At 37.9% G+C, this 27,786-nt stretch overlaps 1 protein-coding gene across 4 annotated transcripts in view; it reads left to right on the forward strand.

The window, feature by feature from the left end:
- Positions 1-27,786, forward strand: part of LOC138175978 (CUGBP Elav-like family member 2) — a 697,415-nt gene that overhangs the window by 61,046 nt on the left and 608,583 nt on the right. For 2 of the 4 annotated variants that reach the window (XM_069106593.1, XM_069106606.1), the window contains exon 1: positions 8,259-8,360. The exons of the other annotated variants lie outside the window; for them this stretch is intronic. In XM_069106593.1, the coding sequence (XP_068962694.1) occupies positions 8,308-8,360 (53 nt within the window). In that variant the 5' untranslated portion in view covers positions 8,259-8,307. Of the gene's footprint in view, positions 1-8,258; positions 8,361-27,786 lie in introns of those variants that run through there. 4 annotated transcript variants of the gene reach the window in all.

Consider the following 27,786-nt stretch of genomic DNA (forward strand, 5'->3'; position numbering starts at 1 on the left):
TAGATGTTAAAAAAATGTTTGTTGATTGATTAATTATTACCACTCAAGATATTAGAAATGGATGTCATGACCTACTCTCTCTGTCATTGACTTACATAATTTAGTTCTCTTTTAACTCCAATAAGAATAGCAGAGCAGGGTACATAGAGAGTTCACCTTGAAGCCAGGAAGAAGTGATCTCCAGTCCCGGCTCTGACAGGTACTGCCTGTGAACTCTGGGCAAATCACTTAACCCCGCAGTGCTTCAGACAACTCCCTAAAACTAAGGATTGCAAAGCAGATGTTGATTTTCATTGGTCCATGTTGCTCCTTATGACACAAAACTATGGGAGAAGTCCCCATGCCTTAGTTCCATTTAGGCCCTAGAACTATCCTTTAAAATCTCAGATAATTGTTTGCAATTTTAAACATTTTATGGTACAGAAAATGGATAAATACTTTGATGAGATAACAGATATTATAGTTGATAAACATTAATTTTGTTTACAGTCAGGTACATGGTGTAGTGGATAGACCTCTGAGCCTGGAGGCAGGAAGACCTGAGTTTAAATTCCAACCCAGACACCTACTAACTATGTGACTTTAGGCAAGTCATTCTAGTGCTTCATAAATGTAAGCTGTTGTTTTTAAAGGTCTCAGCACAGAGCCTGATCCATAGTAGGTGCCTTATAAATGTTAAGTGTTGTTTGCAAAGAGCTTAGCAGGTGCCTGGCACATAGTCAGTGCATTATAAATGTTAGCAGTTGTTATTATCAGCCTTCAAGTAACCTTCTTATTAAACTCAAGGTTTACATTTAAATCTAGTCTAATTTTACTCTTTCCTCAGCGAGGCTGTGAAATACTCAACCTAGGCAGGAGTCAAACAATATTCTAGTTGGCTAGGGCAGCCTTCATGTATAGCAAGACATTTACATTGTTTTATTAACTAGAAACTTGGCAATTGTCCTTGGCTTTTGCCTAAAAGCCAGGTCTCTTCAATAATTCATGTTAGGAATCCTAGTTTAACATACAAACGCCCGAGTTGTCTGAAACCTGGCGGTTAAACAAATGTGATCGTGAGGTCATTATATTTCAGTTCTCATTTCCTGGACTATGTTATGGAAACAGCTTGAATGATGCATTTTTTTGTCTCCATTCAGCCATTCATTTGGCCTTCTTAGTATTACTATTGAGCTCGGACAAAAGCTGAAAATTAAAAGCCAAAACAATTTGTATCTTAGGAAATTCTGTTTCTTATGGCACCATGGGACTTAAAAACTGTGAGGCATGTTTGTATATGTGTGCATACTCCACCTGCACATGAAATGTGTGTGCCTGTATGTTTATGTTTTGATAATAATGCATACCAAGATTGACCTGACTTTCTCCAGTGGCATGCAATGCAGCTTGAATGGGCTGTGGTTTTCCTCTCTTTTGCTTTCTCACTTTTAAAATATGCCTGGCCAAGATTAGAAATATTTCTCCCCCACCCCACCCCTGCTCTGACTTCTTTCCCCTCTCTGCCTTTCTCTTATTTTATTTAGGAAAAGGAACTGGCATTCAAAGGGGAAGCGACGAGAAGTCGAGCTGACAAAAGCCCCAAATTAAAAAAGCATTCCTTCCAGACAATTAAGAGGGTCTTAGCACTGGTGGAAAATCTAGCACACATGCAGGCTCTTGGATAATGCAGAAGTGTATTTGATCTCTTTAGATATACTTCAGCCGTTTTTTGTGGCTGTCTCTTCAGGGACTCTTTAGAGATTTTTAAGATTATGAAGTGTCCCATAATAGCAACTCTTAACTCGGTGAATAGGCACCAAAACATATACCTTTGTTCCTAAGGCTTTTTATTGTATCAGGTGTTGTGAGCCAAACCTAAAAGCACTTGAAATTCCATTAAAACTACATTCATTTATTTAGGAAAAAAATGTTATCTTTGGAAGTTTTTCTCTATCGATGTTGTTAAAGTGAGGAGACACATTTATGTAATTTAAGATTAATGGTTAACTGTTAAGGTACAGATTTCACATAGTAAGGGCTGATGCTTGGCTCAAGAACAAAGATACTTGAAAATCCAACCTCAATGTTAACTACATATAGTATATAATTTAAATCTGATATAAAAATACCCCAAATTTCAAAAGACCTGGTTACAGATAATCTGAACCCATTAATGTAGCCAATACTGAAAATGAACGTATTAAGGCCACCCCAAGAGAAGTAAGAAGGAAATGGTTTAGCATTTACTAAACATATTCACCTTCAGTCATTTTTTTTTCTTCTATTTGAGGATGTTGTATATGGTAACCCTGCCTTGCTCAAGAGAATTTAAAAAAATGAGGGTGTTTGATCTTCTATATGTCTTTTTAACATATATATATATATATATATATATAAATTTTAGTTGTCTTTTTTTAACTTCATCATGGTAACAGTGTGATGTGCTTTGAAAGATGGGGCAAATTATTTTCCATTAAAAGGGCCCGCAACAAGTATTTGAGCTTTTTAGCTTAATATACCTGCCAACTCTAAACTTTGGACAGATCGACAGTATCAGAAAAACGGCATTTCTTTAGAATAGTAGAATGGAGCTTCAATGAGCCATTTCCCTTTCTTAAAAGGAGTGGCTTTGTCCACTGGGCAAGATTAAAGGGCTGGTAAATAGGGAGAAGAGAGAAGGCAAGGAGGGACAGAAGAAGAGGCTTTTATCAGCAAGTAACAGAATAGGAAACAACTAAGTTTAGGCAAGTCTTGCCAAAAGATAAGCTTTATTTGGACAATGGGATCCCTAGAGAGAAACTGAAGCTTATCAGAAAGAGAGACAGGGAGGAGAAAAGGGAATAAAGAAAACTGTTGTATTTATTCCTAAGGCTCTGTGTGTGTGTATACACCCATTCATACAAACAAATACACACATATGTATATACATATAGATATGTATGTACCCACACATATATTTGGTACTTACCATGATCTTATTAATGTAAGGAGATCCCAAAGTTGAAACTCCCACCCACACAGTTCAAGGACTCATCTGTAATTTAGAGAATTGCCTAGCAACCTTGAGGTTAAGTGATTCGATGTGACAGAAGCAAGACTCAAACCCAGATCTTCTTGACTCCAAGGCCATTCTCACTATTCATTATGCCTTGCTGCTGCTTTTGTGTGTATGTGTGTGTGTGTCTGAAGCAAGGACTTAATTATAATGTTTTTATTGATTAATTATGTAATTCCACATTAACAACAACAATTTACAGAGACACTATTCTCTCCTTTCTGGTTGTCTGATTACAATATATCCTAATTTGAAATAATTGAAAGTTAGAGTCTGTCTCCTACCTATAGTATGTTGTGCTAAACAGGTGGAGTGGTAGTTAGAGTTTCCAGACCTGAAGTCAGGAAGACTTATCTTCCTGAGTTCAAATCTGTCTTCAGACACCTAGCAGCTGTGTGACCCTGGGCAAGTCACTTCACTCTGCCTCAGTTTCCTCCACTGCAAAATGAGCTGGAGAAGGAAATGGCAAACCCCTCTAGTATCTTTGCAAGAAAATACGACTGAAACGACAACAACAAACCACAGTTCCTGAGGCTTTGGATGGATGAACTAATATATTACTAAATGTCTTGTTCCTTCACTGACCAATATGATGAAAGACAACTCCAGGTATTAGCTTCTGAAAGTCCTTCATGAACCTTGTGTAACCAGGTTAAACCTCTGGTTACTTGATGGCTCTAATGCTGTATAGACTTTTTTTTTTTCCTTCACTGCATTTGACCTGCGGATACTTGCAGCTGCCTAATCTGACTAATTCAAGAGTTCTCCCTTATTTCCCAACCCCAGTGCTCACTAGATTTGGATATCGCCAGCTGAACTAGGGACCTGAACATTGTTGACAGGGTCTGGGGTTTTTCTGTCGTTGTTATTTGTTTTCTTTTTGTGAGGATGATTGCTCTGCTTTAAAACCTGAACAGTGAGAGAGATTTCAGAAGATCTGGACATAAAAGAAGAGAAACTGCCATCCTTATTGCTGGTGGCATAGGTGTATCATTCAAATGGGCAGACTAATTTTCTGATAGGTGCAACCAAACTCTTTTAACAGGTAGGGGGGAAAAATGTCGGCAAACTGCCTGTTGTAGTACAGAAATTTACTGAGTAATGGTTTACAGATGTGCTTTTTTGGGGGGCAAAGAAGCACATGTTCTTAGAAAATTGCTTCCCTAAAATAATCTCTGTGGGATAAGGTTAGAGTATGCAACAACAAAACAACTTGATTTAGAAGAGGCAACTTTATCAAAATGCAAGAGGCAGCTGACATTCTCCAATGGTATTTGTACTTTATTAAGTAAAAGAAAATGCTGCAATAAATATGGCTGCACAGTGGGTAGGAAGGGAGCATCTATTCCTTAACCTAAGTTACTTTGGGCAAAACTTGACCTTTAGATATTATTTTTTTCAAGCACTTATAGATGTTTTCAGAACTATAATTGACTTGACAAAGTGTTAGGTCAGAGGGTAATAAATGGTAGGCTTTTTGAACTAAGGCAGAGTTTTGCTTTATTTTGTTGTTTTAAGAAAGCATAAAATGTACCTGTGAAGGTGAATAAATATCTTGAATGATAGGGAGATAAATACATTCTTTATATTAAAAAAAACCTGCTAGAGATCAGAACCCCACATTCAAGAGAAGAGGAGCTGAGCTGTGCAAAATTTGTACAGATATGTTACTGTTCAATTGTTTCAGTTGTGTATGACTCTCTGTGATCCCATTTGGGATTTTCTTGGAAAAGACACTCAAATGATTTTCCATTTCCTTCTCCAGCTCATTTTGCAGATGAGGAAACTGAGGCAAGCAGGATCACACTGCTACTAAATGTCTGAGGCCAAATTTGAATTTACAAAGATGAGGGTCTTTCAGACTCCAGGCCCTGAGCTCTGTCCACCATGCCACCCTTGGACAGATATACATATTGACCAAAACTATGTTTTCATTGATTTAGGGAATATAAGGGTATGGGTTCCTCTCATTCTTCCCTCCACATTCTCCACCTTCCTACGCCCACCCCTTCCCCACAATGCAGACAGCAGATTGGCAACTCCTCAGCAGTGTATATAGTCTTAGAAAGCTGCCATATCAGAGGCAGTATATATTTTACACTGTTTGTAAACAAGTTAACGTTATTCCTTAAAATAGAAGAGGAAGACTTAGGATCACATTTTTTGCACTGGGAGGAGTGTTAGAGGACATCTGGTTCGTGATTCTCACTTGACAGATAAGGAAACTCAGAAAGTTGAAGTTACTTACCCAAGGCCACAACCCTATCAAGTAGCCAGATGGGTGATTTGAACCCAGGTCCTTTGACTCCATCCAAATCTAGCACTGTTCAAACAATATTACATTGCCTCAAATGAGTACATAATAACTTGTTTGTGAACTCAGCAGGACCTTGAAGTGTTTTCTCCCTTTGTCTGTACTTTATAACATTATTTAAAATATTTTGTTAAAGTGTGGATCTCTTTCAAATCTTTGGCTAAAAACCACCTCCTGCCTCCTCTCACCCTTTGCTCCTAAACTCTTGTTCCAAGTGTTAATTCTTGACCTCCCTTCCAGACATTGCTACGTTTCTGTGGTACTGTGTGTAATACTGCTGAGGGTGATGTAATTGAAGTTGCGAAAGCAATTTCACGATAATTTTTCATTTTTCTCTTCTTTCTGAAGGGAAGAAACCTTATCAATTATCTAAGCACTCAGAACCATTCAGAGGGACACACTATTATTATCACACACATTTTTTGTGAAGAACTTGGGGATTCAAAGTGTTATATAAATGTTTATTATATATCATTATTGTGTAGACCAAAAGCCTCAAATATAACCAAGGACTAAGAAGCAGGAAACCCCCAGGAGGCATTATTTTTATAAAAGGTATAGAGTTCTTTCTAACTTTAGCTTGAGGCATTACACTTCTGAAGGCAGTCATGCAAAGTCATTAAGCTGGTCTTCCCCTGAAATCCTCCTCATCTGCCTCATAAAAGAATGGAAAGGAGCCTTGGTATTCCAAGGCATTGACAGTTCTATCTGTGGCCTGGCAGCCCCTACCAGGCTATTGTGGCTTCAAATAAGGAACCTGAGATGTGCTACAGATCTGCCTGCCAAAGCCCAACCGAAACATATTTGGAAAGGCTCGCCTCCAAAAAAATTAGCCAGATCAATTTGTGTTATTGTTGTTGCTGTTTGGGGTATTTGTTTTGTTTTGGCCATGGTATCTTATAAATACTGTCTACTAAGGTCTACATTAGTGAATACCAATACGTAATAAGAATAACAATAATAAAAATAGCTAAGGTTTATATAGTGTTTACTTTGTGCCAGGCACTGTGGTAAGCATTTTACAATTATTATTTGTTATGATCCTCATAACAATCCTACAAGATAGATTGTCACCTGGGTGCCTCAATGAGTAAATGAAATACCCACAGAGAAGTCACTTCCAAACACTGAAGTGAAGAAAGATATGTATAGCAAGAGAAAAACACACGCAGGCTCATGTGGGCATGAACACACACGCGCACGCACTCTTTTCCCTGGCCAATGAGGTGAAGGTAAGGTAAAAAAAAAAAGCAGTAGGGTGGTACAATGAAAGAAATCTTAGATCTAGAAGAAGTCCTAACACTTAACTGACTGTGCACAAGTTATCTCCCAACCCTGAACCTCAATTACCTCATCTATTAAATGGGGATAATAATAGTTATTGTACTGTCTCATTGGGTTGTTATGAAGAAAGTGCCCTATAAAGTTTAAAGAGAGAATTAAAGATATATTTTCAGATTAGAATTCCACAACAAGATTAGAAGGAATGATGAGTCATAGAGAAGCAGGTGTCAGGATCAGAGACTCCTACCTATTATGGAATCTCTTTTTTGAGGATTGCTCTGAAATGATAGGCACGTCTCTTTCCGGGACCATAGCATAAATGTCCATCCTCTTGGAATAGGAAGGATGGGTTAAATGACTCCTCACTAAAGGTGGGTCATTCAGGTCCAGGAATCTGTCAGGGACCTTCAGCAGAACAGAAAGATCAAGAGGAAAAGTGATTGCTTGATAAAGTTTTAATTGCCTGATAGGCTGTGGAAGGAAATTACTAAAGTCTCAAGAGTCAGTACCTGTTTAAAAACAAGAAATACACACACACTCACAGACCCTTTCCCATGTCAACATGGGGTGAAGATTAGGTAAATTGGAAAGAGAAAAAAATATGGTGGTGGAATGGAAGGAGCCCTGGATTTGGAGTCAGAAGACCTGGGTTCGAGCTCTGCTTCTAACACTTATTAGCTATGAGTAAATTACCTCCTGTCCCAGAGCCTCAGTTTCCCCATTTATAAAATAAGAAAAATAGCATCCCTATGATTTCATTGGACTGCTATGAGGAAAATGCCTATAAATCTGAATGTGCTACATAAATGTTAGCTATTGCTATTCTTAATTTGACATCTCTGACAAATAAGATTATTGAAGGGTTGGCTTTACATCTAAAGTAAAAAGAAAATATTTTCATGGAAAAATCAATGTCTTTCTCTCTAACATTTAGAAGAATTTTACTCTTTTCCTTTGTAGTTTAAAAGAAAAAAAAACATTATAGACAAAATTGGTGCCAGAATTCAGACACCATAAATTTTAGCTTGTTAATAATCTTGTTCCAAATTCTTTTAAAAATGTGAACTTTAAGCAGAGTGTGAACAGAATGTCTTTAGTACGGTAACAGTCTATAAGGGACTGGCTAAGCCACAAATTCATGTCCAAGAACCCAGACCTCAAAAAAAAAAAAAACCAGCCTTCCAAAAGGAATATGAAAGCAAACCTCAGAGGCAGGAGAAGTACCCCAAAGGAGGAGAAGACTACAGCTTGCAGTAATCTGTAAATGATTGCTGGCAAAGTCTAGAGGCTTCAGGCTTGATCTCTGTTTGTTCCAAGAGAAAGCCAAGGAGGACGGTGTTAATAAAGAGAGATTTAACAGAGAGCTGTGCTTGGAATAAAGTGGGCTACAAGAAGGTCAAATTTGATCAGTTGGAGCAGATTACAGGGGCTTTAAAAAAAGGTAGTGGTGAAGAAATGGAGCTGGGAGTAATATAACACAAGATTGATTTTGGGGGTGGAGAGAAGCTGGGACAAGTGCTTATCAGCTTGAGAAGTAGGAAGGGCAGCCCTGGGTTTGTTGTCATTCCAGCCGGAGCTGAGCCCTCCCTCCCTCCTTGGCTGCTTTCTTCTTCCCCACCCCCCCCACCCTCACTCCCCCCCTGTTGTGGTTTGTCTTCTCTGCTGGCTTTTGACAATGGTTTCCATAATCTCTGACTTGGATCCACTAAAAGACTGGAAAGTTTTAAGGTAGGCCTGTTTTTCTTCTTCTGCTATACTTGTTTGGGTTCAAGCTCCTACTCCCCATCATTCCTTCCCCATTTGCCCCCCCCAAATGAAGAGAAACTTGGGGTGTTTAAATGCAGTGTGAGCTCTGAAAGGGGCAGAACAGTTCTTGTAATTAGATCCATTTTAGATGCAGAGAACCTTTAAGCAGATGTGGGAAAAGGCTAAGAGAGAGAGAATTTGACATAGCTCAGGTTTGCATTTTTATAAGATCCTGCCCTTGTTGGTGTGAGCGGAACAGGAGTTGGTCATGAGGGATTCATTCTTAGGGCTCTGTTGTGTTTCCTGGGAGGGGGACGGGTGGGGTGACAGGATGGGAAGAAGGAGGCAGAAACGTTCGAGTAGTGAATGGAAGAGACAGCTTTTCAGTAAAGGATTTTTGAGCATTCTTCTTTAAAGAAAGAGACTGGAGAAACAGGCAGGTCTTCCCTCTCCCCACCCCCACTCCCTGCCTCTCTCCACCCTAACCCAATTTGGTTTTTAAAACTTTTATAATATCAGAATTGAGCTGGAAACTCTGCTCAGTGGGCATAAGTAATTTGAAATCCTCCACTCAATGTTAATGAAAAATAGACTCTGACCAGTATATCTTAAAGATGGGGAAACTGAGAGCCAGAGAGTTTGGTATCCAAAGGTTGCTCTATATAACAAATAACTGTACCTTTCTCACCTGCCCCTGGGATGTCAGCTGGTTCCTTTGGAAAAATTCACACTAAATGAACTTTACCTTCATATTGCCTTTCATTTCCTGTGAATAACTTCCTTAGTGATTTTAATAAACAAACATCAACACTCTGAGTGATTTTAACTTGAAAGGTTAGGATACAATACTTCATTTCCCCATTTTCCTAATGAAGAACATGGATCTAATGGAAAGGAGCCAAAATCCAGAGAAGGAGCCACATGTATTAAAGACTTTCTTTCTTGCCAAGATCTGACATATCTACTATATTTTCAAATAGAGTGTGGGTTGAAAGGACCAGGACACTGAAACTGTAACGAAGAATGTTTAACCATGTCTCACTGAATCCCAAAAATGTAGGAGTTTCAAGGGTCAGTAGAAAACATCTAGTCTAACTCCCTATGGTTTCTTTCAGGTTTCTTATCCTGATATTCAACTTTAAGGGAGAAAAAAACCACCATATTAAAATTAAAGTTACAGCACTTTCCTAACTGCCTATGAGATAGCTGTCAAAATTAAACTATGTTCCTTGTTTCCCTTCCCTATTTGGGGGATGGGGAATGCCTAAACCATTTTAGAAGATAGTTTTTGGGAGGGTTCAGTTTCCTTGTCATCTGAAATTGAAACTTCTCTGAAAAGTTTTTGAGATTCTAAGATTCTATAGGGGGTCACTGATTAATATTATTGTACATGTTTCATATGGTATTACAAGATCAGGGTGAGTTTGGCTTTAACTTTTAAGTTCTCTGTGGTTAGGATAACAGTTGCAAAATGTAGAATTCTGTATTTCATGATCCCAGGTCTTACCCCAATTACATTATCCCTAAATCATTTTCCTTCCTTGCCCCCGGGTGGCTCCGTATGATAAACTGGGTTGGTTTTATGGAAAGTACCCAGAAATTTCTATGTTAAGCTGGAAAGACAAGAGAAAGAATGGATATTTTACTTGTCTATTTTTGTTGCAACTGTATTCATTCTGCACTTTTCTTGATGGTCAGGATAAAGGTGGGATTTTGGAATTATGTGAAATCATTCTTAAAATATTAGAAGGAGGTACAATGGGTTGAATTTCTGTCAGTTATGGGCTTAGAAATTTCTGTGGTCTGGAAGAGTCATTAATTTTCTTTTAATTTGTGCTCATTAATTCAAGAAGTCTAGAGGTACTGCGGTATGGTAGACAGAGGTCTAGCCTTGGAGTAAGAAAAACCAGGGTTCAGGTCCTGCATCTAAATCATATTAGCTCTATGAGCCATAGGGAGATCACTTGACTTCTAAGTGCCCCCAAAACAACTCTGTGACTTGACTATAAGGAGGTAAAAGGAGATGAATTTCAATTATGGGCTTTTAAGTTTCTGAGATCCAGAAGAGTCATTCATTTTCAGTTAATTTCTTTTCATTAATTCAACAAGCAGAGTGACAGTAGTGAGTGGTACAGTGGGAAGGAGGCTAAATGTGTTCAGAGAACTTGGGTTTGAAACCCAATTCTGTCACACACAACCTGCATGACATAGATCAAGTTGCTTAACATTTTTGGACCACAGTTTCCTCTTGTTTAAAATGTTGGGAGAGGAGGAAGGGTTGGACTAGGACTCAGAGATGGGGAGCCTGTAGCCTTGAGGCCACATGTTGCCCTTCTAGGTCCTTGGGTGCAGCCTTTTGACTGAGTACAAGTTTTATAGACCAAATCCTTTTATTAAGGAGATTTGTTCTGTGAAGTTGGATTCAGTCGAAGGGCCACTCTTAAGGACCTAGAGGGTCACATGTGGCCTCGAAGCCACAGGTTCCTCACCCTTGGACTAGGTGATTTCTAAGATCCCTTCCAACTTTGAATTTATGATCCTATAAGTTACACAAGTTGCAGATCTGCATTAGTGGGTGAATTTCTAAACTAGGAATTGTCCATACCATTGAAATCACAGGTTCAGACTAAATTTAAAAATGCCCACTGTGTGTAATAATATCACATTCATATAATACTTTATGATGTCTAAAGTGCTTTCCTTAGAAATACATAAGTTGTACAAGGATTTTATAGGTAAGGAAGCTGAAACTCAAGAGAAATTGTTGTCAATAGATATACAACTAATAAAGTGTAAAGACATAACTCAAACCCACATCTTTTGATTCAAAATGTCCCTCTCTACTTTATTAAACCTGATAGGGGATATAAGGATGATTCTTGTTCTCAAAGAGTTCACTTATAGCAAAGACATATGCCATAAACTACAAGGCAGTGCCTAACAAGTGCCATATGGGAGATAAGCAAACTGATAGAAACATTCATAGGAGGGGGGATCACAATGATAATGTAAGGAAAACAATACTACTGTGTTTGCCTAGATTAATAAACAAGAGTTCTATTAGGACATGTTGAATATTTTTAAATAAATCCTAGCATAGAAGATCTTCCTGTGTTTGGTCTAAGAATGTAAACTGAGACTCTGCCAACCATATCACTGTTCAACATGGTAGCATGCAAGAACTTTTCATGACATGACTGCTGAATTTGATCAAGTCACAAGTAATTATTTTAAATCAGTCTATTGAAAACTGAGAGAGAAAATGAGACTGTCTTAGGTCATAAACTACTCGTGTGTTATATCCTCCAAGTGTGAGCTGGCAATGACTCCATTTATGGGCTCAGCTTTCATTCTCACATGTGTAAAATGGAAAACTTCATCCTGAAACAACTTTTAAGTGTAGCAAAGGGCATAAAGTGCAGCAGACCCTTTATACCAATAGTGGAGTGGAGTTGAGAGACAAAGAGACAAAATTGTCTTGTCTATGACATCCTTTTTTTGAGGTGGGAAAAATGAATTAATATATGAGAGAGAATGATTGCTTACAAGTATGTTGAATGCAATCTGTGGATCATAGTGGACCTATGACAGAAACTGAAGATATGTTTTGTAGTGATTGTGGCCAAGGTCATAAAAGTATGACAGAATAGCGAGGTCATCATAGAATCACAGAATCTTAGGATTTTTTTTCAGTTAAAAGGGACTTCTAGTCCATTTTATTCTATAGATGAAGAAACGCAATGCCATTAAGTGGCTTACCTCTAATAGTATGACTAGCCAGGGCAAAGATGGAACCAGAATTCAAATTTCATGGCTCCCAGTTCAGGGTTCCTTCCACTAAACCATATTACATTAACCATTGGGTAGGTTTTCATTAGGGCATTGTGCTTAATTTTGCTATCTTTAGCTTATAATTTAAAGATCAAGATGGTAAAGAAGAGAGAAAGAAGAATTGAAAAGGCGAAAAGAATTTGGAATATTAGCGTCCTTAAATGACAGCTATTCTAAATAAGGGGTCAGGGTTTTCACTAACTAATAGTTTTTACAGTAAATGAAGAGATATCATCAAAAGGATGATGGATATCCAGCCAGGTACAATAGTCATATAAATCATGAGATTAATATGGCAATTTCTAAAATATAGTTATTACATAGAGTATAAATATATAAATACAGAGAGTATAAGGGTACCCACTTGGGAGACATATTTCTCAGCTCTTCTTTCCTTTGTCATGAAGAACATACTTGAGATAAGTAAGATTTTAATTTTAATATACTCTCAGAGAATATGATAGACACTCATGGTTCAGGTATAGTCCTGCTTAAAACATTTCTCCCAGTCCAGTGATTCTGTGGAAAGAAAAATAATCATGAGGCAAAAAGTGGCTTCAGAGTTGGGTGGGAATAAAAGATGCTTTTAATCTTCAGTGATCAAGTGGCTCTCTTAAACTGACTTCAGCATTTAAAAAAAATATGAGCCCTGTGATGTTTCAAAAGTTAGAGATTTTACATCATGTGACTGAGAGCTTAGTCTCACACAAATGAAACTTGCCTAAAGAACATTTTAAAGTTTACCACATCCCTTAAATGTTTAGACTAGTTAGTCTTAAAGCTATATACTTCTGCCTCTCTGTGTGTTGGTGCATATGTATGTATGTATGTAACTCACATTAATTAAATAATTCATGTCAAAGGGGAAAATAAAGACCAGACCCTGATGTTTTAAATCACTACTTAGCTTCATTTGTTTTATTCATTGCTTTCTCCAGTCTTTTTTGTATATATTTCCCTTTCACATGTCTTATAAATCTCCCAAGATGCATTCCAAATTGAAGGAAAATATTCCTTGTAATTTTGAATGAATACCACATGCACATGCTCTTTGATTTGAGTTACATAATATCTTGAAGATACACCGTGTGTGTGTGTGTGTGTGTGTGTGTGTGTGTGTGTCTGTATGTCTGTGTGTCTGTGTGGTGGGGCAGGGGAAAGAGGAAACAATGAGAAGGCTCTATTTCTTTGTTAGTGTGGTTGAATAGAAAGGCTGATAGTCAGAAAAATACTATTCCAGACCTTTCAGCCTCTCAGTACCTTTCAGAGTATGGGGTCACTTACTCTCACTCATTACCTCTACCCTTACCCAAGAGAGGAAGGACACAAAAACCCTTTCCCTCTATTCCCATGCTCATACTAGGATCTTCTTAAGAAGGATGATCAAGTATTTTAATACCTGTGATGTTTCAAAAGTTAGAGATTTTACATCTTGTGACTGGGAGCTTAGTCTCACACAAATGAAAGTTGCCTGAAGAACATTTTAGAGTTCACCACATCCCTTAAATGTTTAGACTAGTTAGTCTTAAAGCTATATACTTCTGCCTCTCTGTGTATTGGTGTATATATGTATATATGCATGTAACTCACATTAATTAAATAATTCATTTCAAAGGGGAAAAAAAGACCAAACCCTGATTTTTTTAAAGCAATTGGGGTTAAGTAACTTGGTCAAGGTTACACAGACAGTTATTTTTGTGTGGGTGCCGAGTGTCTGAGGCTGGAACCAATCCCAGGTCTCCCGACGCTGGGGATGGCACTCTTACTGCGCCACCTGGCCGCCCCCAAACCCTGATGTTTTAAATCACTACTTAGCTTTCAAACTCTGAAAGGGTGGTAGAGTTGCTTTATAAATATAGAGAAATAATAATATACGTGGTGAAATGTGTTATATGCATATGTAATCTATAATATGGTACATTTAAAAGAGGATGGTGGGAGGTTATAAGCTATATTTATCACCTCGGTTGAATGAGAAACAATGGTGGGAAAAGCAGATATATGAAGTTTGGTGAGAGATCCAGAGAGCATTAAGGATAAACTTGGCGGAAAAAAAGAAACAAAAATGGAGAGATCTGTCATATTTCTTTAATAAACTCTTTCCTTTGTCAAAGAGAGTAGAGCCATCATATTTAGATCCTAATACCATCATCCTTGATACTGACCAATACTTACTGTTAGGGGAAGACCAGACTCAGACTGATGCCCGTTGGCTCAGATTTGATATTGGAATTAAATGAGGCATTCTACTCACTGGGTCATTCTACAGTTTTAAAAAAGAGGATTTCCTTATCCATAGCATTCAACAAGGATGTTCCAGCATTTAGCTTGGGTAATTATGCCCCACCCTCCATCTCTGTATGGAAACATGGGAGAACAGGTTATGGTAACTGACATGGTTTTGGGTTATCTTCCAAGTCTGAAAGACCCCAGCTCCATATGGTGACCTTTTTTACACTCTTCTATGACCAGAAATCCATGTCAGTGCCACCAAAGGCTACTAGAAGCTGAGTTGAGGGAGCATCAGATTAAGTATTGACACTCTGGACCAATAAGCTTCAGAGGATAGTTTTGTTGCCTTTTAGGGAAAAACTAATCTAACTCATGTTGGAAGGGTGAGAGAGCTCTGGTATATAATAATCCCATCATACTTGTATGTTGAATTCTCTAGTGATATAATTTGAATTATACTTTTGCAAGTATTCTTTCCTCTTTTTCCCCTGTCCTCCCTTTTTAGATGTGATCATAATCTCCTTGAAGAGGAAGCATGTCTATTTTTTTATTTCACCTTAAACCAACAAAATCACAGTAACTCCTATATGAAAAGACCCTCAAAATCCATCTAATTTAACTTGTATCTTACCAGTAGTCCCCTCTACAATGCCTACCAATAAATGATTACTCTCTGTGTAACCCTGAGTGCTTAACTTCTGTTTGCCTCAGTTTCCTCAGTTGTAAAGTGGGGATTATGAGGATTGAATCAGATAATTTTGAAAAGCACTGTTAGCACAGTATCTGGCATGTAGTAGGTGCTATAGGAATGCTTATTCCCTGTCCCCCCTTCTCCTTCATGAGAAGGCTTCCTTAAAGACTTCTAATGAGGAAGAATCTATCACCACTAAATGTTAGGAACATTTTAACTTACATCTACCTCTCTAGTAACTTTCTCCCATTTATCCCAGTTCTGTCCAGTGAGTCCAAGAAAACTAGTCTAAGAAGTTTCCATACGACCATCTTTCTAGTAATTGAAGAGAGCCATCACATCCCCACTAAGTTTTCTTTTTTTTTTTTAAGCAATCGGGGTTAAGTAACTTGCTCAAGGTTACACGGCCAGTTATTTCTGGGTGTGGTGCTAAGTATCTGAGCCCAGATTTGATCCCCAGGTCATCCCAACACTGGAGCCAGTGCTCTTACTTGATGAGCCACCTGGCCACCCCTAAGCAATTGGGGTTAAGTAACTTGCTCAAGGTTACACGGCCAGGTGTTTCTGGGTGGGTGCTAAGTGTCTGAGCCTGGATTCGATGATCCCCAGGTTATCCCAACACTGGAGCCGGTGCTCTTACTCGCTGTGCTACCTGGCTGCCCCTACCCACTAAGTTTTCTTTTCTCCAGATTAAACACCTCTATCTCCCTCAACTGATTCTTATATGCCATGCCCTTGTGAGCTTTCACTCATCCTGGTAGCCCTCCTCTTCACACTCTTGCTCTTTAACACCCTTCCAAAAACATAATACCCACAACACAGTGGTCCAGATGTGGTCTGACCAAGGCAGAGGAAAACAATGTACTTTGGACATGATGCCTCTTTTAGTGATGCTAAGAATGAATCTGTATCAGATTCATACAAAGAGCCCAGCAGTAATTGACAGCCTGTACATAGGGAAGAGTGTGTCACAGACTTTTCACGGATTGTTTTGTATCCACTGTTATTACTGGACAACCTTAAAAAATATGCCTTTCTCTTTTTTAAAATAGTATTTTATTTTTTCCAATTACATGTAAAGACAATTTTCAACATTCACCTTTTATAAAATTCTGAGATCCAAAGAAAATATACCTTTCTAAAAGCTTTTCTTTAAAAAAAATTTCATGTTTTGGAGTTTATATATCTTATTGATTCTTATTTCTAGATCCCCTTGATTATTTTCAGATGATCTGGTACCTAGCCAGGTCCCTTTTGAGGTTCATCATTCTTAGCCCACATGTAAGACTTTGTATTGAGCCATCTTAAAATTCTGTCTAAATAGGTCCAGTCATCATTTTTATATGTTTTTGAGATATTTTTGGTTTCTGTCTCTGACATCCGGGATATTAGCTATCCCTCCCAGCTTTATGTCATCTGCAAATTTGATAATATCATCTCTGTTCTCAATCAAGTTGCTGATAAAAATGTTAAAAAAAAAAAAACCACAGGGCCAAGGTCATACCCCTGTGGCACTCCATGAAGGAGCTCCCTCCAAACTGACATCAAACTGTTAATGATGGGTCTTTGGCCTGGTCATTCAACCAGTTCCAAATCCATTTAACTGTAATATTGCCTAAATTACAGCTTTCTAGCTTATCTATAAAGATAACAACAGAGATTTTTCAACATTTCACTAAACTCTTGCTAAATTATGTCTACTGTGCTCCCTTGTTCTGTCAGTCTAGTAACTTAATATAAGAAATAAGATTAGTCTAATCTGACCTGTTCTTTAAAAACAACAAAGTTTTCAGTGATGCCTTTTGCTTTCACTATCATTTCCAAATACATTTCCAAGCAACCTCCACTGATAACATGGGGTTGGAGGAAGGGATGAGAGCTGGGATGTGAAATGTTGCAGAAAAATGAACCAGCATCCAGATCATGTCCTCTGAAAGGAGGGCATTCCTGCCCTGGAGAGTGCTGAGGAGAGCAAGACTGGCCATTACCAACAAGATTGTTACCATTTCTACTGCATTAATCATTTCTTCCATGTTGGGGAGAACCAGGTCCAGGATAAAAGTTCACCCCTTCCCCTGTAGTTCCTGCACTTTTTGAAGAATAAAATCATCCCTATGGCAAACTAAAAAGTAGGTCTGTCTTTGACAAAGATCATCAGATGTTCAGATAATTGAAGCCACATATTACTACCATGTCAAATTATTTAGTGAAAGAAATATTGACCTTGTCAAGATCTCACCCATCCACTGTGACAGGCTTTCTTTTTTTTTCCTTTTTGCTTCTTCTCCCCCTGTAGGGGAAGGGCTTCATACTTATTATTTAACTTCAAGTGTTCCTTTTTACATTTCCTCCTCTGTCACATGCTGCTGTCCTTTAACCCCTGATATAAACTCATGATTCCTCTCTCCCCCTTCAGATCTTTTTTTCAGGTTTTTTTTTAATCTTGAAACTTTTTTTCCTTTAAAGGAACACAATTCTCTCTCATAATCAGGTGTTACAAAGAGGATATTCTCCCTTCCCTTATTTCCCTTGACCTCCTCTTCTAGAAAAGACACCATCTTACACTTTAGCTATTGTGTAACAGTTGTGGCAGAAAGACAAACCCTGTACATTCAATGCTAGTCACTACAAAATTCCCCTTGAAGTCATACTTGTTGAAAGTGAGGTATCTGGTTTTTAGTTCTCTGTTCTTGTTGGCAGCTCTTGTGGTCCACTTCAGTAGTTGCCTTGTACAGACCAGGGGAATTCAACAAATCGACCACATTGACTAACATCATAGTCACAGAATCCAAAGCAGTTAAATTCCTTATAAGTCCTATATAGCCTAGGGCATTGTTAGATCAGAACACATAATTTTAGAGATATAAGGGCTGCTAAAGAGATAGATGGAAGGATGGATGGATAGATAAAGCATTTATTAAGCTCTTACTATGGGCTAATCACAGCACTAAGTGCTGGGAATACAAATACAAGCCAAGAAAAGACAATCCATACCCTTATGGAGCTTACATTGTAAGGGGGAGATAACATTTAAAAGGGAACTGTGCAGGTGAAAGGTAGAAAAACCCTGAGTCAGAAGCAGAGCCAAGAGAAACATGAGCATAGATGGCCTAGGATCTTCTTAAGATAGTGGTATCAGGAATAGCCTTACTGATCAGAAGATACACAGGGGCAGAGGCATCTTTAGGGTAAGAAGACTATTCATATACAGATAGAAAGGCCTGGGAATCAAAGTGTGAGGCCTAGAGAGAAGTGATGCTTTGAGGCCCCAAAGTTCAAATTTCTCGTTTTATAGATGAGGAAACCAAAGTGCAACTGAATGCTCTAAAATGTCCAGGTTGTCTCTGTGGTTCCTGAATATGCTAAGGTCTCCCTTCCTTCCAAATGTCAGTGTTTCATTGCATAGGGCATAAGTTAAACATCTTTATAGAACTCTATCAACATATGGAACATTATATAACATATTCCTTCTGCAATGTGCTAAACTGCCCTTTAGTGAGGAGACTGAAAGAGCCGTTGTGCTGGTAATTAATAATAAATTACCTATTTACCTAAAGGTAATTAAATTACCTTTCATATACTCTAATAAGAAGACCTAGCATGGGGATTGAATAAAAAAGAATCTGTTCTCTAAATTTTTTAAATTATATTTCTCCTGAGTGAGAAGAGAAATCATATTGTCTGTCATAGCCTCATAGCCCACCTCTCTTCCAACACCATTCTCTCCTTCAAGCCTCCCTCATACCTTCCTTCTTTGTTTTCCTTTCAGAAAGTAGAACACACACACACACACATACACACACATACATATACACATACACACATACCAGAAAAAAAAACACACCCAAAAAAACAGGAGGGTGAGAAAGGGCCTCACAGGAGATGACAGTTGAAGAGAATTAAGAATTCTAATTTGCAGTCATGAGCAGGGAGAAAATTCCAGGCATAGGGGATAATGTATATGATGACAAGGAGAAAAGGAATTAAATGTCATGTACAGGGAATAGTAAAGAGAGCATTTATTTTTTTTGGAATGCAAGGATCATGGGGTAGGGAGCGATACCAGAAGCCCTACTTTTTGTCGCTAATGCGTTGTCTTCCAGTGTTGAAGTTTCCATAGATTCTACAAATTCAGAAAGAAGTTCATATCATTATTCTGAGAGTCAAAAAGCTCTACCTCTATGGTCATGCCTTTATAATCTGTGTGAATCCCAAACCTCTTATGAGAATATTTTCCCATGAGAAGCCTACTCCAGTAATTGTGCCACCACCCAAGAGTGTGGCGCTGGGAACTTCTCCTTAGTATTATGCCTACACACTGGAAAAAAATAATATTGTTTACTGGTTCTTTTAACTATCTACCACTACAAATTCCAGGTTATCCTGTGTTATTTTAACTGGACATTTTAATGTAAAATGCTGCTCCTTGAGACTGATCTAACTTCACAGTTAGTTGCATGGTATACCAGGCTGGCCGATGTCTTGAATTATGTGTGGAGGGAATGCCAATAGAGTTAGTGGGTCAATCAACAAACATTTAATAAGTATTTACTATGTGTCAGGAATGATGCCTGACCTAAAGATTTACACACAGTCAAAAAGATTGACAGCTCCTGCCCTCAAGAAATATATATTCTAATGGGGAAGACACATAAAAGGAAGTTGAATGGGGGGATTGAGAAAGGAAGTAATTGCCCTAGAAGCTTGATTGAAGTACAGAGAAGTACAGCGGTCCAGTGTGAAACTAAGAGATGGTAGCCAAGGGACCCTCCTTAAATGAGATTAATAGAAAATATCAATAGAAAATAAGTAAACAAATAGCCAGAGTAATTCAAACTATTCACCAACAGCCAATTACTTCTTTGCCTATATTATATGCCCATTCATTAGGAAATCACATTGTTACATCAAAAGTTGGTCATCCTATTATCTTGGCCACAGTGCCCGCAAAACATCTAGGACTGTGAATGTCTCCCCTCTGCTTCAGGTCGATCTCCCTATCCTGCACCCTGCAACCAAAGGAATTTTTCTTCAGCTCTGATCTGACCAAGTAACTTCTCTATTCAGTCAATTCCAATGGACACCTATTGCCTCTAGGAAAAACATGGCATACTATGTTTCATTTTTCAATCCCTACACAGCCTGGCCCCAACCTATATTTACAGCCTTGTAGTGTGTCTCTCTTCCTCCTGCCCTCCATGATCCAGCCAAACTGGTCTGCTCTCTGTTCCTCCCACAAGGCACATTATGTCTCATCTCTCATCTCATCTCTTTGCACTGGCTGGCCCATATGCCTGGGATATCCTCTCTCCTTTTCTATGCCTTGAAGAGTCCCTCTTCCTTTCAGCTAAAGTACAGACACCATCATCTGCAGAAATTCTTTCCTACCTCCCCCAAAATACCAGTACCATCCCTCCCAGCGTACTTTTTTGTTTACTTTGTATATATTTTATTGCCTTTATATTTATGCTATCTATATGTTTACATGCAGTTGTCAATACTACTAGAATCTAAGCTCATTGTGCATAGCAATTGTTTCATTTTTTGTACTTGTATCTCAAAAGCCTAACACAGTATTGGCACATATTAGGCATTTAATAAATACTTGTTTATTAATTGATGAGAATATTGGCTAGAAGGTATAATTGGATACCCTGTAATTGATTCTGATCCTCAAAAGTCCATGAAGAAAGATAGCTCAAGGGGCAGCTAGGTAGTACAGTGAACAGAGCACCAGCCCTGGAATAAGGAGGACCTGAGTTCAAATCCAGCCTCAGATTTACTTGACATATTTACTAGCTGTATGACCTTGGGCAAGTCACTTAACCCCAATTGCCTTGCTTTCCCCTCTCCAAAAACAAAAAGAAAGAAAGATAGCTCATGCCAAGTTATTCAGCAAAACCTGCCAAAGACACCTATTCTTGGGAAATGAGCAAGAAGTCATTATTTTGTAGGACCATCCAAGAGGAATTACAAAATCTTAGAGTTGGTTCATAAGGCGTGTAGTCTAATACTCCAACCCAATGCATGAATTCCTTCTATGGTATCCATGAAAAATGGTCCTTCATGTTAACTTCTTCAAAAGATAGGAAATTCTCTGCCTCAGATGGAGACAAATTGCATTTTGGAGCAGTTCTAATTCAACTCAATTTAACAAATATTTGTTGATTGATGACTGTGTGCAACCATGCCAACCTTCAAGGAACTTATAGTCTTTTGAGGCCACACAACATCATTAAAGTGTTCTTTTGAGTTCTGCCAAAATTTGATTCTGTGTAACTTCCATCCATTGGTTTTAGTTATGCCATCTGAGACCACACAATATGAGTCTAACCTCCTCTTCCATTTATTTCAAATCTGGGTATTTTAAAAATCAGAATCCCTCCTCCCTACTTTCCCCCATCAAACTTCTTTCATCCACGCTAAATAATGCCAGTTCATTTAGCCATTCTCTGTATGACATGGTTTTTAGTACATTTAGTATATATAATTCGAGTTTCACCTGCCATTACTCCCCTTTCAGTCCACAGATCCTTCCTTGAGGTCCTAAGCCTAAGAGTTATGATCCTTTTGGCTATTGTACCCCACCATTTGCACTTTACTTATAGATGGGGTGGTGGCCTTTGATCTCCCCCACCCCTGATATATATTTTGGGGGTCACTAGAGTCATTTTATTTGGACCACAGATACAGCTCCTGCTAAATTCTAGTCAAAATCATTCACCTGAAGTCACCTCCTTCATCACCTTAGCTGGTATTCCCCCTAATATTATTCCCTAGCAATCCTGAATTTTTGGAGCTCTAGTTTTGGATTTTGTCAAAAACTTTTTCCAGCATCTATTGCTGTGATCATGTGGTTCCTATTATTTTTTATTAATATTGTATATTGTGTTTATAACTTTCCTTTCTTTTTGCCATCTCCTTCCAGACTAAAGGCTAAAGTAATTTTTGACTCTATAATTCTATAGAGCCGTGAACCTATAGAGAATTCTACAGCTCTACCCTTGTACTCCTTAGAGTATAAATAATAAAGTATCCTGGATTCTGTTCTATCTGTATCTACTCTTCCCACATTTTTATGACGAGTCAGTCTTTGCTTAGGATTATTGAATTGGATTAAGGTGAATTCCTGCCACTCCCACTATCAGGGGCTCCTGTTATATAAGGTCTAGAGGGCAAATAAAGGTTCTGTGCAATCTTCATGTTGATCAGCTGTGAAATCATGCCTCCCAGGTTGACATGACAACAGGAGAACCTCTAAAATCTATCTCCTCTAAGGACATCTGGTATTGATTTTCTGGCTGTAATTCCTCAAGAGTCACTAAAGTCACAACTCAAGAGAAGTATATTTCTTCTCTGGCCACAACAGCTGTTGAAGTAGAGCCAATGGGATTTCTACATCCCCTGGAACAATGACTAGAGTCAGCCTTGCTAAAGGGCACCTACCCCTTTTTTTCTGGTTAAAACATTCTATTAGGCAAGGCGGGCAGGGTGTTATGTGGCAGGGATCCCTGTTGTGCAATGTTAATTAACATGCCTTGGTTATTTATTTAGATAGTTTTATTTCTTTTTAAACTGTCATTTGAAGGAACATACCTCCTTTGCACACTCACTGATAGTCATCTCTCCAAGGAACACTCCCACAAAACATTTCACTCCCAAATCCAGGCATTTTCATTGGTTCCATGGCTCCATGCCTAGATCTTGTCCCCTCCTCTTGGCTTCTCTCACTTCCTTCCAGTCCCAGCTACAGATTTTACTTCTGTAAGAAACCCTTCCAAGTCCCCCTTAGTGCTAGCGCCTTCCCTCTGAGATTACTTCCAGGTTATCCTGTATGTACATTGTTTATATATTGTCTAATATTCTCTCCCCCATTAGATTCTGAGCTTCTTGATGGCTTGTACTAATTTTGTCTATTTCTATAACCCCAGTTCTAAGTACAGTGTCTGGCACACAAGAAGTGCTTATTAATGACTCCTCAATTTTCTTCATCACCATTCTAACTCTCTCTGTGGTCTTGGCAATTGAAAGGAAAGCAACATATTTTTTGCTTCAATTTTTTTTTAATTTTATTGGACATAATTTGGCCAAAATACAGAAGTATTTTGTAGAAGGAAGAATAAGGAGGAAAAAGTCACATATTTCTTCTTTTTTAATTGTATTTTTAATTTATAGAATAAAACAAGCATTTCTATAACATAGTATAATAAAGATGATTGTACATGAAACTGCAAATCTTGTACACCCAACTTGCTATTCCTTGCAAATATACAACAAAATTATCATGTAAATGTTTTTTTTCTTCCCTCTCCCCATCCTAGAGATGGCTACCATCACACACACACACACACACACACACACACACACACACACACACACACATACACACACGAAGATAGATATGTAAAATTATTCTCTACATATTTCTATTTATCAGTTCTTTCTCTGGATTCAGATGGTGTCTTTGCTCATATGTCCTTTGTAGTTAATTTAGGTATTTACAATAGATAATATAACTTATTTGCTCAAAGTCACTCTTAAAACTATGTTGCTGTCACTGTATACAATGTTCTCTTGCTTTTGTTCATTTCACTCTTCATTATTTAGTGCAAATCTTTCCATGTTTTTCTAAAATCATTGAGCTCATCATTTCTTATAGGCCAGTAGGGATTCCTCATAATCATATGCCACAACTCTCATTCTCTAGCACTGTCACTTCTTTCTTGAGAGTATTTAATGATCTAGCCTCCCTGCCTCTGTTTGCTTTTCTTCCTCTCTAATATGGGCAAAGTGTTCCTTGTGGAAATGACTATCAGTGAGTGAGCAAAGGAGGTATGTTCCTTCAAAGGCAGTCTTTTTAAATTTATGGCTCACCTAAACACTACAGTATATTATGCTTTTGAAACCTGCTTTTAAGCTTTGTCTGCAATCAGGCAAAACACTCTGGAGGATAAATCTGTGTTGAGCTTTAATTCCCTAGTTAATTTTATTTTTCTTATCCACAAAATTGGCTCTCTTGTCTTTGGCTTTTTCTCTGCAGGTCATCATTCCCCAGAATGAGCATAATCACTGACAAACCCAACCAGTCCGTTTGTTAGATGGGGATCAGAGCTAAATATTTTGCATATAAACTTCAAACACACTGAAGTAGAAAGAGAGAAAGTGAGATGGTTTGGAGTCCTTGACATGATATTTCATAGTTTGGGTTTTCTTCCCTCTAAATTGGCTTAAATCTGCTTTGATCATCTTCTCTGTTTGGCATACATTGTTTTTACTTTCTAAAAACAGCGAATATTTTTTAACTGGTGGAAACTTCATTCTACCGCATAGAGTTTCCATTTCCATTGAACCCTGAAATTACGTTTGCTTTGAATTCTGATCTGCAAACCATACAATAAAACTTTAAAATGCATCTTGAAGCAGTAAGATACAACTTTCACAATTCTAATCCATAAAGCTTCTTATTAATGAGAATTTTAGACAAGTGGTGAGTTAAAATAAGCTTAACCCTGAAAGGTTACTGAAGATTTGTCATGTCATAAAGATCAGTGTTTTACATCTGGCTCTTTTGACTTTTCTTTCTATTTCTGATCAAAATAATTCAAAAGAATGAGGGGAACCAGTATTCTGGATCTAATTCTCACTGACACAGAGAAACTGGCTGCTGAAATGGAAAATGATAGAAACTCTGAGGGGAAAGTGATCATTCCATTTTCGAATTTGAGATAGATAAGGAGAATAAAGCATAGAGGCATAGCCTCATATACACTCTGGATTTAGGAAGAGCAATGTTAGGGTGCATTCAGTGTCTAGGAAAAGGGGGGTGGTAGCCCTGGAATATTTTGATTTGGTCATGTTGTCCCTGGAGAAGACAAGTATTCTGAAGGATTGTATAGTTATTTGCAAGTACTCCAAAGACTGCTATGTGGAAGGGGGAATAGAGTCGTTCTACCTGGTCCCAGAAGGCTGAACTGGTAGAAGTTGTAAAGACACAGATTCAGACTTATTTTCAAGGAAAAATTTCATAATAATTAGAACTATTTCAAAATGGAATATTTGCTTTAAAAAGTAGAGACCTTCAAACAAAGAGATCATGACTACTTGTTGGGTTTGTTGTAGGCAGGATTTTTGTTTGGGTGTGGGACTGGACTAAATGTTTTTTGAAGTTCCTTCCAACTCTAAGATTCTGTGAAGTCATCAGAGTAAATAGATCCTCTTTGTTATGATAGGATGATTATGTGAGTTACCTCTCTACTTATGTCTACAGATAAACCTCCTTTCAAGAAGAATTTGCTGAAAAGCTAAGGTTACTTGATGGCAGCAATCAAAATGTTTCCAGTATAGTGCATGTATTTTGCCACTGCAGGGTTTAATTATGACATTTTATATTTCCCTTTTCCTATAATTATTTTTCTTTGCCTTGTGTACTTTCTGAATAGCCAAGAAGCTGCCTGTAGGGGGAAAATGAATAAGTGGAAAATTAAATGTCCAGTTAACTAGAGACGTGTTTTTATGGAGATATGGAAAATAAGTCATATCTTGCAGATACAGTCCATTCTAGTGAGACACCTTGGATGATCAAACTTAGTATTATTCATGCTAATCATATGGTACTAATTTGCAGCTTTACTTTTCCATTAAACTCTCCACAGGTGACTATATACTACAGTTTGGTTTAGTATATTTCAGATCCAGGTAATCTTAAAGTTAAGTAGATACTCAAAAATACATTGTCTAATCACAGGAAATATTACGTTTTCCAGATGAAAATGTCTAGGGTAAGATAAATAAAATATGCATATGCTTATTACAGTGTTCCTATTTATAAAGGGCTCTGGAATATGGGAGGACAGAGTCCTGTGCTACACAAGATGAAGCAAATAGCCTCACAATTTGTCAGCTTCATAAAAAGAGTATTGGATTTGGAGTCAAAGGATCTGAGTTCAAAATCTGTCAGCTATTTACTAGGTCTTGGATAAGTTAATTAACCTCTGTGGACCTCAGTTTACTCATCGGTGAAATGAAGGGTTGGATTAGATGATGTCTATATTTATGTTAGATGGCCATCCTGTATTTGAATCTGTGATCTTCTGGCACTGTTGTCACAGTTCAGAAAAATTCCCAGAAGTACTGATGAAGTAATTCCCTTTAGACTAGTAATTCTCTGTTTCTAAATAGCATTCGCCCACATTTACATGATGATAGGAATCTACAGATAATTAATATTTTATATAGATCATAGTTGGGAGGAAGGGGAGTGGAATATTGGTTCATAACTGATTCGTTTAGAAATACAAAACTAAGCCCCTGCCAACCACTTTAACTGTTTCTACATCCTACCCCAGTTCCTGGTTCATTTGGGTCTGTTCTCTGAAATTGTGGGGTATGGAACTGAAATTATCTGGACAACAAGTATTCAGAAATTATGTTTAGAAATTGGGAAATAAATTTTTTGACATTATTGACCACCCTTTCCAATCTCTCTGAATACTCTTGCTTATTTTCCTTTGTTGATTGATCATTCCTGTCACACCTACTAAGTGTGAACTCAGTTCTCTGTCCCAGGATCTCTTTTCTTTTCTTCCTACGCTCCCTCTCTTGGTAACCTCATCAGCATTCATAGGTTCAATCTCCTTCTTCTGTATGCAGATAATACCTAGATTTATATACCCAATCATAGTCTCTCTCCTGCACTCCAATCTCACATCAGGCATTTGCTACTGGATAACTTGAGCTGTATGTTCTTTAGGTATGTCAAGCATCAACTTCAAAGCAGGATTCATTACTGTTCCCCTCCCAAACTTACACCTCTTCTGAACTTCCTTGGTCCTATCTAGAGTAGAGGAGCTCCCAAAACAATTTACTCGGGAAATGTTTAACAATGTGAGTACAAATAAAAATATAACGTAGAACAGATAGTGTTCATTTTATGATTTTCTAAGTCAATAAGAAGCCCACAGGAATCTGTTTCTATTTGAGTTTGACATTACTAATCTAGAGTATTGCCATTCTTTTTGCTTCTGCAGTCTCACACACCTCACATATCCAGTCCATTGTCAAATCTTTTCATTTCTACCTTCACAGCAGCTCTAGCACCAACTTCTACATGAAGCCATCCCTGATCCCCCTAGCTAATGGTGCCATTCCCTCCCCATATTATCTGGTATATATTTTGCATAATTTAGTTACACACATATACATTTTATTTTCATCATTAAAATACAAACACCTTGGGGGGTGGGAACAGTTTCCCTTTTGTCTTTCTATAGCTAGCACTTAGCATGGTGTGCTTAATAAATACCTGTTGGTTGATTGGTTGATTTGTCTCTCTAGTTAACAAATTTAGATGAAGAGGTTTTTAAGAGATGCTTTTGTTCCATCATTGACATAGTATTAAACTACTGAGTGGCTAAATATTTTTAATCTTTCTAAACTGAAGAATTTCTGTGGCAATCCTAGCATCTACCATAATGAACCTGGACAGCTATCTTGCTAGACTTACTGATCATATGAGCAACCACAAAAACCAGATGCCCTAAAGGAGGTCTGTCTTTTCCCTACTTCTTCAAAACTATCCCCTACTAGATAGATAGATACATAGATAGATGATAGATGATAGATAGATAGATAGATAGATAGATAGATAGATAGATA

This window comes from Petaurus breviceps, unplaced genomic scaffold, assembly GCF_028583685.1.
Source record: "Petaurus breviceps papuanus isolate PSGF00001 unplaced genomic scaffold, PetGlider_PUasm1.0 80, whole genome shotgun sequence".
NCBI lineage: Eukaryota > Metazoa > Chordata > Mammalia > Diprotodontia > Petauridae > Petaurus > Petaurus breviceps.